This window comes from Hypanus sabinus, chromosome 16 (genome assembly GCF_030144855.1).
Source record: "Hypanus sabinus isolate sHypSab1 chromosome 16, sHypSab1.hap1, whole genome shotgun sequence".
Classification (NCBI taxonomy): domain Eukaryota; kingdom Metazoa; phylum Chordata; class Chondrichthyes; order Myliobatiformes; family Dasyatidae; genus Hypanus; species Hypanus sabinus.
In genome coordinates, this window is record NC_082721.1 from 29,887,739 (window position 1) to 29,900,964 (window position 13,226).

Here is a 13,226-nt window from a genome sequence, read left to right on the forward strand (position 1 = left end):
AGTAAGTGGTGTGTGTGGTTGGGCATTGGGATTATGCTCTTCCCAAACTATGAAAAAAACTGCAAAAAATGCACACCTTTCTGGTGCTCTTCTAGTCTAAGAGCCTTTCCACTTGGTCAGACAACAAGACAAGCAGCTTGAGTTACCTCTAGACTAAGCAGCAGTTGGGTGCAAATTATGTCATTGACACTTAATCTTCATCAGTGCAAAGATAGGTTTCTGGAGAACGCCCTGCTCACTGCTCAGAAGAGCTGATGGTGTAACTATAATGCCAGGACAGCATGTTAACTGATGGTTTGGTTTTATCCAGTTGCTCGAGGTTAAAATCAGGCCACATAGACCAGGCTGCAAAAGTACTGAGTGAGACTTCAGCTTAGGGTAAACTGTTGACTTGTCCACCTGATCTGATTTTCATTTATATTAGCATGACAATTGGTTGCTCTCAGGCCTGCGAATCTGGTTGTAATAGGTTTTGAAATCATCAGTAGCTCCTTGATGTCACTCACCATCGTCTTCCGAAGGGCATCAATAGATTCTGAAACTGTTGCTGCCAAAAATATCCTCATCCTATTGTAAGAGACAGGAATAAAGGACTGTATAAGGGTTATTACCCCTCAACCATCAGTTTCCTGAACCAACTCTCACTTCAACTCTGAACTGATTCCATAACCTATGAACTGAAGGATTCTACAACTCATATTCTCAGTATTATTTATTTATTTATGTGTTAGCTTTTGCATTTGCACAGATCGTCTTCTTTTGCACATTGGTTGTCCGTCCTTCGTGTGTCGTTTTTCACCGATTCTATTGTGCTTCTTTCTTCTACTGAGAAAATGAATTTCTCATGAAAATGAATTTCAGGGTTGTATATGGTGACATATATGTATTTTGATAATAAATTTACTTTGAACTTTGAATTGGAGAAAGATAGTTGGACAGTGATTGTTATCCCATCCATCGCACAAACATTTTACCTACACCAAGTCATTGTGATATACTCAAACTTGGAAATGTTTCCTAATTCAGGACAGTTGTAAAGTTTGCTCAGATTGAGTGTGAATGATTGAGTTATGATCTGCTGCAAACCAAAAAGACCTCTAAAGTATTCTTTTTCAAAGAGTTAGATGGGTACCAGCAGGGTATTATAACATAAAGTCAGATTGCTGGAAATACTTAGCAGATCAGGCAGCACCAGTGGATTTTGAGCTCAGGTTAATGCTGTGACATTTGGGCGTTGTCTATGAACAAGATCATGGTATGCAATTTATAACAGAGCAAGCAAAGTCAATTTACCCAGAAACAGAGCCTATTTAAAGAATGGGGAGAATATAAGACAGAAGCTGCAGGGTAATTTTTCCAAACACATTAAATATAAATACAGTTAGAAAATCAATCAGTCAGTTATTCTCAGGTGATTACTAACAGGACTGACAGCAGAATTTCTCACACATCTCCATTGTGGCTGTGAATAAGATTGTTATTCTACTTTTTAAGGGAGACGGGCTATTCAGTGTTGAGAGGAAGGATTTGCAAAATAATATTTCAGAGGATTATAAAATTGTTAAAATCATGGAAAAGGTTATCATGGAAAATCATGGATCACAGATTCAACAAATAAGCAGCAAATTTTGGTGCATTCTACCTTGCAAATAAAGGTAAACTCCAAGTGAAATAGTAAATCTAGTTCCTGTAAAAAAAAATGGTTGCCAAAGTGACGCGCGCAAAATGGGTGATTTTAGGACAGTTCAGAAAGACTGAACTTGGGTGAACTGAACATTCTTCTTTGTCTGTAATCCTCTTGCAGTTAGGGGTCTGATGGATCAGTAAAAACATCAGTAATGCTTCATGTCAAGATGAAGAGTCAGAATTCTGACAAAGAATAACACTTGGAAATATTCCATTGCTTATGTGGGAAGTTTTGAGGACCAACTGTTAAATATGGTTTTATCACCATATCCAATATCTTTTCCTATTGTTTAATTAAAACCAATTCAGTTCTTTTAAAAATAGGCTATTTTGCATTAAGAACTGAAGTAGACAAGCATAGAAATGAAGAACTTTGATGATGTATTGCTGCAGAGCTTAAAACAGCTTCAGGCAGTCCTTTCTTAGTTAATTTCAAAGGAGGTCAGAGTCCATGTTACATCTGCAGTCTGAGGAGGCAAGATTATGCTACCCGAGGAGAGGGAGGAGGAGGCACTCTCAAAGTATTTAAGAAGTATCTAACTATAACTTGAACCATCAAGGCATGGGTGGGATTAGTATAAGTAGATATAATGTTCAGAGTGGATATGGTAAGTCAAAGAGAATAGGCTGTATGACTCTTTAGTGGACTCTTTTGTGGTACATTTGTTATGATGACAGCAGTATCCAAAGAGCTCAGGCTGAAAGAGTGACTGTAACTCAGAAACAAGTGTAACACCAAAGGAGGAGAAGTTAAGTGACACAAAAACAATGACATAAAGCCCATACATCGGTTGCCCAAAGCAAGTTGCTTCCATGTACACAGGCAGCAAATCTCTTGAAGGGAACAAGGCAATGCTGGACCAACATTATGTGATCTGGACAGGAAGCAATAGTTGCTGTTAGAAAGACAGAACTCAGTGAAATCTGTGACTCAATGACATATTGCCTCGGAGTTACAGTCACGGGTAATCCTTTGCTTATGTTAGTGAATTATATATTAGGATTATGTTAAGTGTTGAGTGGCAGGTGAGATATCTGTTACCACGTGAGCCAGTGTAACTAAACATTGTTATAAAACTGTAACACTACCTGTTTTGCATTATAAATACAAATTTACATTTATATTCTAAAGTACATCATATGGATAAAAACAATTCTCTCGTGGTAAAGTAATATTCTAACCACTTTCTTCCAGATAAAAACATGTTTAAAACCCACACAGATGAAGAGGCCAGAGAGCTGGTTAGAGCCTTGATTCAAAGGTACAGAAGGTCACCTGACTGGAGACGTAAAACTCGGACTCATTCGCGACCAGCTATAAGAAGTAAACGAGCGAAGTCAAGAGCAACCAAAGGGTGTACACTGAAAGAAATCAATGTGACTATCAGTGACCTGGGAATCTCCCAGATCTCGGAGGAAGTAGTGCGTTTCAGATACTGCACTGGGTCCTGTGATGCTGAAAAGAAATTCTATGACTTGACTCTGAAAAACTTAAGAAATTCTAAGCTTATTAAAAAAGAGGTCAGAGCCCGGCCATGCTGTCGGCCGACCATGTATGATGATGATGTTTCGTTCCTGGATGTTAACTTCCGATATCATACACTTCGACAGCTCTCAGCAAAGGAATGTGGCTGTGTCTGAAGGATTGTCTATGCATTGAGAATGTGTAAATCCCTTCTTTGAAAGAGCAGGACATTTCAGACCTTGTTAGGCTCCGGGTCCTGCTTAGAATATGGTTTCTTGGCAAGATTTCAATGGAAGGAGATGAGTATCTTGAAGACAGGGGGATGTTATCAATTTTTATTCCCTGTTAAGGTTAAGATTTACAGTGCATAAAGAAGACTCAAGTGCATCAAAGACATTTTCAGCAAATTTGTGTTTGCCATGTCAGGTGGCATTCGTATATCTAACTGCACGGTGAAGTACACACCTACGGCCAGACATCATGAGGGAATGTGGTTTCTGTTCTGCAACTGACTCTCTAGAACTTTTCACTAGCATCATTGGATTCTATACTGCAGGATGTAATCCAAGGGTCACACTCAGTGCAAATGGAATATATTTTGAATAAATTCACCGCTAACCTCATTCCTCCCTCAATCTCATTTTTCCTCTCTGGCTCTCCTGGCTCTGTCCCTCTCTCTCTCTCTCTCTCTCTCTCTCTCTCTCTCTCTCTCTCTCTCTATCCCCCTCTCTTGCTCTCTGTTTGACTGTCCCTCTTCCTCTCCTTCTCCTTCTCCCTCTCCGTCTCCTTCTCCCTCTCCCTCCCTCCCTCCCTCCCCCTCTCTCTTTCTCTCTCTCTCTCTCCCTCATACCCCTCTCTCACTCCCCATTTGTCTCTGTCCCTCTCTCTCTGTTTGTCTGTCTGTCCCTTTCTCTCTCTGTCATACTCAACGGAACCAATTCTCATTCAACTGGCCACTGGTGCAGATCTCGGAGAAATCCTTCTTGGAACTTGTTGGAAAGAACTGTAATGCTCTCATTTGGTCTGTGTGAGAGTGAGTGGAGTGACTGATAGCAATAAGCAGGCACATGTAAATCATAATGACCTTAATCCCATTGTTTTGAGGATTAAATCAAGAACATTATCAAAGGATTGTACTGGGTCGCAATAGCACTGTTGCATTGCTAGTCAGCTAAACCCCGTTAAAAAGGTTAAAACCAAAGTCTATTAACTTTTAGTGAATGTCGGATGTAAATTCCACCAAGTTATCATTTTCCGGAGGCACAAATGTGTGCTTGAAATTCAGAATTCTACAACGTTACCTGATGAGATAATGTCAGATTATACATAATATGAGACAAAAGCAGTAGATACACAACAGTAACCTTAATACATCTTGTCTTTCATTCACATCACCTTTCTTGGTCCTATTATTTAGGTAGTTTTCATTATCCATCTCCACTGCCCTAGTTCCTGTCATCCTACTAGTTTGATTTTCTTAATCACCATTGTGCTTTGTATAAGTGATGTTAATAATGAAAATGTTAATGCGCTGTTCTGGAATGTATTTGTGTTCTGTTTTATTGTTAGCATGAGAGGGTCAGAGAAACAGCCAAAGAAATGTAATGTCAGCGTTAATTTTCATTATTAATAGCATATGGGTTAGGTTTAACCCAGTCATTTTATGCAAAGGTAATGAACTGTAGATTGATCTGATGAAGAGGGCTTCTGGCAGCTATTTGCTCCCCACAAGGCAGGGAGAAGGCATGAGGAAAAAATGCTTTCAGAATCTGTGCAAAACTTTCTAAGATCTGCAGTCTAGAACTTGAATCAGTACTCCATACAAAACATCTAACTTATTCCTCCTGGCATTAATATCAATGTGGCTCCTTTGTGTTATTGTTCATGTGTGATATTACTACAGACAGAAGCTCATTTTCCACCTCCCTCCTTCCATCCCTCCCCCCCAACCAGTGTTGGAAAAGATATTTCTCACTTGTTGCTTACTAGTACCTGTACAACTGACACTGATGCCAACATTGATGTGGTACTAGAACTCTCCAAACCACTGCTGCTACACATGTGCCAGTAACAATGCTTGTTCCCCATAGCTACAGCTTCAAAGGAAAGGGGAAAAACCTCCATGAAAGAATAATTGTATATGACCATGGTAGAGAGGAGACATAGTCTCAGTTATTATTGATGCATTATGCATTACCAGGATGGTAGAAGCCAACAGATGTTAATCCTATATGGGCCAGCAGTTCCAGAATTACAAGGTTGATATGAAATCCCAGAAACTTGATCAACAAGTCCTAACTGTTTCCCAGGCTTACCAGAGTTAATATTAAACTGTTTGATCTTGTGCCAACTGTCTTCCTACAGAATCACATTCACATTAACTGGCACAAAAGGGTCATTGCAGAAGTTTGAACACCGAACGTTACGGCACAGGACAGACCCTTTGGCCGACCTTTTAATCTACTCTGAGATCAATCAAATCCCTCCCTCCATTTTCCTACATCCATGTGTCTATCTAAGAGTTTCTCAAGTGCTCCTGAGTTCTAATATTCATGACATTTATTTTGAAGTACAAAATTAACCAATTAACATGGCACGCCCATTTATTGTTTAACTTTAATTTATCTTCAGCGGCTTCCCAGGCAAATTGTAAATACTTCAGGGCTCTTTACCAGACTGAAGTCTATGATGTTGTTACTTGTGAATAGATTTTGATATGTGTAGTTAGTGACATCAAACTCACACTCCTCCCCTCCCCATTGCCAGCCCCCTGTCTCTCTCTCTCTCACACACACACACACACACACACACACACACACACACACACACACACACACACACATACACACACACACACACACACACACACACACACAGACACACACACACACACACACACACACATCCAGGAAGGGATGGTTTGTATGATATGTATTAAGTGGATGTTTCAATGTAAATAGCCATGACAGTCCACACACACGGGGACCAAACCTGCTGATGAGGTTCATCACACACTACTTCTGTGGATGTAGCTACGGCACATCCACTTTAGCTGAAGCTTTGCATTTCCAATTGTTGCCAGATGACACACCATTGCCTTCCAGCAAATCAGTTTAAAGCAAGATTCAATTAAATAATGACGTCCAAGCCCCCTGGATCTGCGGCTTTGAATTCTGTAACAGCATTCCCTACTCCAGAGTCTCCTGGGCTCTGTTCCCCGCTGAAATTGAATGCAGTTCCATGACTCTATGTTCTTAGTGCTGGCACAGCTAGAAGAACCCATTTCTGTACATTATTGTTGGCATTCTTGGATATTAGCCATCGAACAGTAACTGACCTACAACCACTAGGAAAGGGAAGCAAGTGGGAAAAACACTCCCAACAATTAGAAAGGGGTTTCTTTCACCTTTAGGAGGCCAGTCCATGTCTAAAAAAGGGAGGAAAGATCAATAAAACACTTAGTGCAGATCCTGCGTAAATCTTTCTGTAGGTTACAAAGCGCAGATTGAAAGGATGCCGGTAACTACTGATGGATTCTTTGAGGTGAGAGTAACTTAGGCATGAGTATATCATCATAACTTTGGGTCCGGACACATATTAAAAGCCAACCCTGACTTAAGCTCGACCGGCAATTCTCACTAGCACAAAAAAAGTGAATATGACTTACACAAGTGTTGATGCAGGTCGCTGTAGTTGAAATGGTGGGGACGGTAAATGTTGTTTGACGGACACGTACTGGTAATGGAGCATTGCATGAGGAGTGCTGTGTTCTTTGTGTTTTATATCCTCATTTTTAAACCAAAAGCACTTAAACATTTACCTCTGTAAAACATACTCTGTACAAAATCATCTTCTTTCCTGCCTCTGGTGTTGGACAGCCATGACCGACTGAAGCAATTTGATGCAATGCATCGGTGTCAGTGAAACAGTCTATTTATTGGAGAGTAAATTATGTTATTTATTTAGTATTATTACAAACAAACAATCTGTTTATTTATTTGAAACAGTATAATGTGCCAAAGCAGAGTTCCTTTCATTACAGTCTCTTCCTATATTACCTGTGGGGTACACTTGTTGAATTGAAAATAAAAGGTGAAGAAAAATCAATGCAAGGTGTAATTGATTTATTCCCCAGTGTTTGGGAGGTGGGAATTAAATATGGAATTACTTATTTCTATTTCAACTTATTATCTATCAACTTGCACAGCTGAGTAAAAGATAATTTCAGTGGTTATCTTTATTCAGTGGACTGATTCAACGTGACTGAATCTAGTTCTTTTGACCATCAGCATTGGTTGTGTCTGGGGATTAGGCAAGATTCTTATTACTGGGGTCTAGGCAGCTGTGAGTCCTGCCCTTCAATAAATGGGCAGCTACCTGGGAGAGTGGTGACTTATTATGTCAGCTCTTCTGCATATAATTCTGAACATTACAAACAATCTTGAGAAACCATATACTGTATCTTCTCATTCATTATGTTACTCTAGGTTTATGAAAAGTGGTGGTTAAGGTTACAGTAATTTTCTTTCAGTCGATTCGCTTGTGTAAATTTGCATATACCTGATCAACCAGACATTACATGTTGTGATTTCAAAGTTATGTGACCACTCTGTACTGACTTTGCGATTCATCAGTATAAGACAACATACAGGCAGTTCTGCTCTCGTGTGATAGTTAAGTTCCATTCAATGCTGTGTACCTTTTCTTACATTAAGGGGCCCAAAATGGTTCAAAATACTCCAGGTGTGGTCCGACCAGTGCTTTATAAAGCCTCAGCATTACCACCTCACTTTTATTATCTAGTCCTCTCAAAAAGAATGCTAATATTGTATTTGCCGTCCTTACCTGTGACTCGACCTGCAAGTTAACCTTTAGAGAACCCTGCGCGAGGATTCCCTTGTCCCTTTGCACCTCAGAGTTTTGAATTTTCTCCCTGTTTAGAAAATAGTCCATCTGTTTATTCCTTCTACCAAAGTGCATGACCATACACTTCCCTACACTATATTCCATCAGCCACTTCTTTGCTCATTCTCCCAATCTGTCGACGTTCTGTTGCAGACTCCCTGCTCCTTCAGCTGTACCTATCTTCATATTGGCTGAAAATCTGGCCACACAGCCTTCAATTTCAATACTTAACATATAAGTGGTCCCAACAGTGACCCCTGTGGAACACCACTAGATTCCAGCAGCCAAGCAGAAAAGACTCCCTTTATTCCCATTCTTTACCTGCTGCCAGTGGGCCAATGTTCTATCCATGCTGGTATCTTTCCAGAAATACCATGGGCTCTTGTCTTGTTAAGCAGCCTCATTGTCAAGGGCCTTCTGAAAACCCAAGTAAACAACATCCACTGACTCTCCTTTGTCTATCTTGCTTGTTATTTCCTCAAAGAATTCAAACAGATTTGTCAGGCAAAATTTATCCCTAAGGAAACCGTGCTGACTTTGGCCTGTTTTATCATGCGCCTCCAAGTACATTGAAACATCCTTTATACTGGACTCCAACATATTCCCATCCACTGAAGTCAGGCTAACTATCCTATAATTTCCTTTCTTCTGCCTCCCTCCTTTCTTAAAGAGCGGAGTGACATTTCCAATTTTCCAGTCCATTGGATCCATTCCAGGATCTAGTGATTCTTGAAAGCTCATTATCAATGCCTCCACAATCTCTTCAGCCACCTCTTTCAGAACCCTGGGCTGCAGTCCATCTGGTCCAAGTGACTTATCTATTTTCAGACCAAGTACCTTCTCCTTAGTAATAGCAACTGCACTCACTTCTGCTCTGTGACACTCTTGAACTTCCAGCATACTGCTAGTGTCTTCCACAGTGGAGAATGATGCAAAATACTTAAGTTCATCCACTATTTCTTTGTTTCCCATTACCAACTCTCCAGCATTGTTTCCAGCTGCCAAATGTCCACTGTCATCTCTCTTTTACACTTTATATATCTGAAAAATTTTTTGGTATCCTCTTTTATATTATTGACTAGTTTACCTTCATATTTACCTGTTATTCACTTCAATTGTTCACATGACTGGTGTTTTTCTCTTTCTCTTGTCCTTTGGGTGTTGGTCTTTTATTTTTCTTCTCTTTTTTTTCTTTAAGTTGGGTTCTTTCGAGGTTCTTGCTTTGTGGCTACCTGTGAGCAAGCAAATCTCAAGGTTGTATAATTGATACATTCTTTGGTAATAACTGTACTTGGATCTTGAAATATTTCACCTTTCCTCTCCTTATGGCTTTCTTAGTTGCCTTCTGTTGTTTTTTATAAACTTCACAATTCTCAAACTTTTCACTAACTTTTGCTATATTAAATGCCCACTCTTTTTCTCATATGCTGTCTTTGACTTCCTCATCTTTCCTCATCCTCCCTTTAGAATACTTATTCTTTTGGATGTATCCATTTTGCACCTCCCAAATTACTCCCAGAAACTCCAGGCATTGATGTTCTGCTATTATCCCTGCTAGTATCCTCTTCCGATCATCTTTAAACACTCCTCCTCTCATGCCTCTAAAATTCCCTTTACTCCACTGTAATACTGATTCATCTGACTTTAGGTTCTCTCTCAAAATGCAAGGTGAACTGTATCATATTATGATACAGTCTCCTTTACCTTAAGCTTCCTCTTCAAATCTAGTTCATTACACAACAGCCAATCAAGAATTGCCTTTCCCCTAGTTGGTTCAACCAGAAGCTGCTCAAAAAATCCATCTCATAAGCATTTTACGAATTCCCTCTCTTGAAATCCAGCACCAACCTGATTTTCCCGATCTGCTTTCATATGGAAACCACTGGAGACCATTGTAACATTGTTCTTTGACATTGCCTTTTCTGTCTCCCGCTTAGTTTGTCTCCAACCTTGTGGCTATTGTTCAGAGGCCTGTATAAAATTCCCATCAAGTTCTTTTTATCCTTGCAGTTTCTTCACTCCATCACGTCAAAGTCAAAGTAAAATTTATTCTCAGAGTACATACATGACACCACACACAACCCTGAGATTCTTTTTCCTGTGGGTATATTTGGAAAATCCATAGAAGAGTAACTGTAAACAGGATCAATGAAGAACAAACTGTGCAAATGCAAATATAAATAAAAAGCAATAAATAGCAAGAGCGCGAAATTTCAAGACAAAATGTACTTAAAGTGAGCCTTTGGTTGTGGGAACACCAGAAATAAATTGAATGTAGTTATCCCCTTTTGTTCAAGAGCCTGATGGTTGAGGGGTAATAACTGTTCTTGAATCTGGTGGTATGACTCCTGAGGCACTTGTACCTCCTACCTGATGGCAGCAGTGAGAAAAGAGCATGGCCTGCGTGATGAGGATCTTTAATGATCAGCAATGTTTCATGTAGATGTGCTCAATGGTTGGGAGGGCTTTACCCGTGACGTATTGGGCCGAATCCATAACCTTTTGTAGGATTTTCCACTCAAAGGTATTGGTGTTCCCATACCAGACCATAATGCAGCCAATCAGTACATTTTCTATTGCACATCTATAGAAGTTTGCTAAGGTTTTTGATGACGTGCTGAATCTTCACAGACTTCTGAGGAAGTAGAAGCACTGTTGTGCTTTCTTTGCAATTATGTCTATATAATGGGTCCAGGACAGGGCCTCTGAGATAGTGACAGCCAGGAATTTAAAGTTCCTCTCCACCTCTGATCCTCTGAAGATTACTGGCTCATGGACCTCATGTTTCCCTCTCCTTGATCTTGATCTTGTTGACATTGAATGAGAAGTTATTGTTATTACACCACTGAGCCAAATTTTCAGTCTCTTTCTTGTATGCTGATTCATCACCACCTTTGATACAGCCCACAACAGTGGTGTCATCAGCAAACGTGTGTATGGTGTTGGAGCTGTACTTAGCCACACCGTCACAGGTGTAAAGCGAGCTGAGCAAGGATCTAAGCCCTCAATGCTGTGGCGCACCTGTGCTGGTAGAGATTATGAAAAAGGTGTTTTTACCAATCCAAACTGACTTGGGTCTGCAAGTAAGGAAATCCAGGTTCCAATTGCACAAGGGTGTATTGAAGCCCAGGTCTTGGAGTTTACTGATTAGTTTTGAGGGGGTAATAGTATTAAATGCTGAGCTGTTTTTGATAAAAGGACATCCTGATATGTGAATCTTTGCTGTCCAGATGTTCCACGGTTGTGTGAAGAGCCAATGAGATGGCATCTGCTGTTGACCTGTTGCTTCAGTAGGCAAATTGGAGCAGATCCAAGTTGCCAATCAGACAGGAACTGATATGTTTCTACACCAGCCTCTCAAAACTGTGGATGTAAATGCCACTGGGCAATAGTCATTTAGACAGGTTGCCACATTCTTGGGCATCGGTATGATTGAAGCCTGCATGAAGCAGGTGGGTACTGCACACTGTCAGAACAAGAAGTTAAAGTTATCTGTGAGCACATCAGCCAGTCAGCACAAGTCTTCAGTACTCGGCCAGGAACTCTGGGCAGACTGATGCTTTCCTTGTCCGTCTGTCCTGAAGGCATCCCGCAGGTCATCTTCACATACTGAGATCAAAGCATCATCGGGAGACATGGGTGTGTTCCCTGTTCTGGTGGTCAAAGCAAGCAGAGGAGGTATTAAGCTCACCTGGAAGCAAAGCTCTACTGTCCTCCTATAACGTTAGATGTGACATCAAGGTCTTTTTACCCTTGCAGTTTCTTCACTCTACCTACAAGGAGTCTACATCTCCTGAGTCCATATCACCTCTTACTAAAGATTTGATTGAATTTTTTACCAACGTTGCCAACCCTCCCTCTTTGCCTACCAACCTGTCCTTTCGATATCTGACCTTGGATGTTAAGCTCCCATAAGCTTGGGTGCTATGGATCTTCTTTCAGCCGTGACTTAGAGATGCACATAACATCCCTGCCAATCTCTAACTGTGCTACAAATCATCTAGCTTATCCTGTATACTGTTTGCATTCAAATATAACACCTTCAGTCCTGTTTTTATCACCCTTTCAGACTTTGCTGCAATAATAAAATTCAACTCATCCCATTGACTACAATTTTGCCCCATCACCTGCCTATCCTCATCATTTCACTACACACTGCATCTACTTGTATATCAATGCCCCATCCTCAGACCTATCACTCTGGTTTCCACCCTTTGCCAAATCAGTTTAAATCCTCCCAGACAGCTCTAGCATACCTACCCACAAGGACATTGTTCCCCCTCAGGTTTGTGCGTAGCCTGTCCTTTTTGTATAGGTCATACCTTCACCAGGAGAGATTCCAGTGATCCAGGAATCTGAAACCCTGCCCCTTGCGCCAGTCCCTCAGCTCTGCATTCATCTGCTAAATCATCCTATTCTTATCCTCACTGGCATGCTGCACAGGCAGCAATCTAGAGATTATTACCGTGAAGGTCTTGCTTTTCAGCTTTCTACCTAACTTTCTATATTATCTCTTCAGGACCTCATCCCTTTTCCTACCTATGACATCGGTACCAATATGTACAAAGACTTCTGGCTGTTCGACCTCCCCACTTAGAATGATGTGAAATCGACCCAAGTCATCCTGGTCCAAGCATCTGAGAAGCAACATACAATCTGGGTGTTTCTTTCATGCCCTCAGAATCTCCCATCTGCTCTTCTAACTATGGAATCTCCTATCAGTACTGCACTCCTTCCCCTATTGTTCTTGAGCAACGGAGCCATACACAGTGCCAGTGACCTGGTAACCACAGCTTCCCCCTGGTAGTTCGATCCCCACAACAGTATTCAAAACGGTATACAGTACTTGTTATTAAGGGAAATGGCCACAGGACTACTCTGGAGTGATTGCCTTCTCTTACCCTCTCCTGGCAGTCACCGAGGAACCTGCTTCCTGCAACTTGGGGGTGACTACATGGACTCTTAACAACCTCTTATGTTTGTAAGAGGTAGCTAGGGAAGGAAGAGGCCAGAAGACCCACACTACTTCTCAAAGGCAATAATGAAGGATTGGATAATGATGAAGCAATCAGTGTTGGATGAACCTGGGAGGACAGTTATTGCTGAGTTATTCATTTATGAAGTTACAGTACAACCCCTTACATAGTCAACCCAAATTTTTGTAGCATTG

At 40.8% G+C, this 13,226-nt stretch overlaps 1 protein-coding gene across 5 annotated transcripts in view; it reads left to right on the plus strand.

The window, feature by feature from the left end:
* Positions 1–6,055, plus strand: part of LOC132406177 (neurturin-like) — a 118,744-nt gene extending 112,689 nt beyond the window's left edge. For all 5 annotated transcript variants that reach the window (XM_059991478.1, XM_059991479.1, XM_059991477.1 and 2 more), the window contains exon 3: positions 2,882–6,055. In XM_059991478.1, the coding sequence (XP_059847461.1) occupies positions 2,882–3,327 (446 nt within the window). In that variant the 3' untranslated portion in view covers positions 3,328–6,055. The remainder of the gene's footprint in view (positions 1–2,881) is intronic.
* The last annotated feature ends 7,171 nt before the right edge of the window (positions 6,056–13,226 follow it).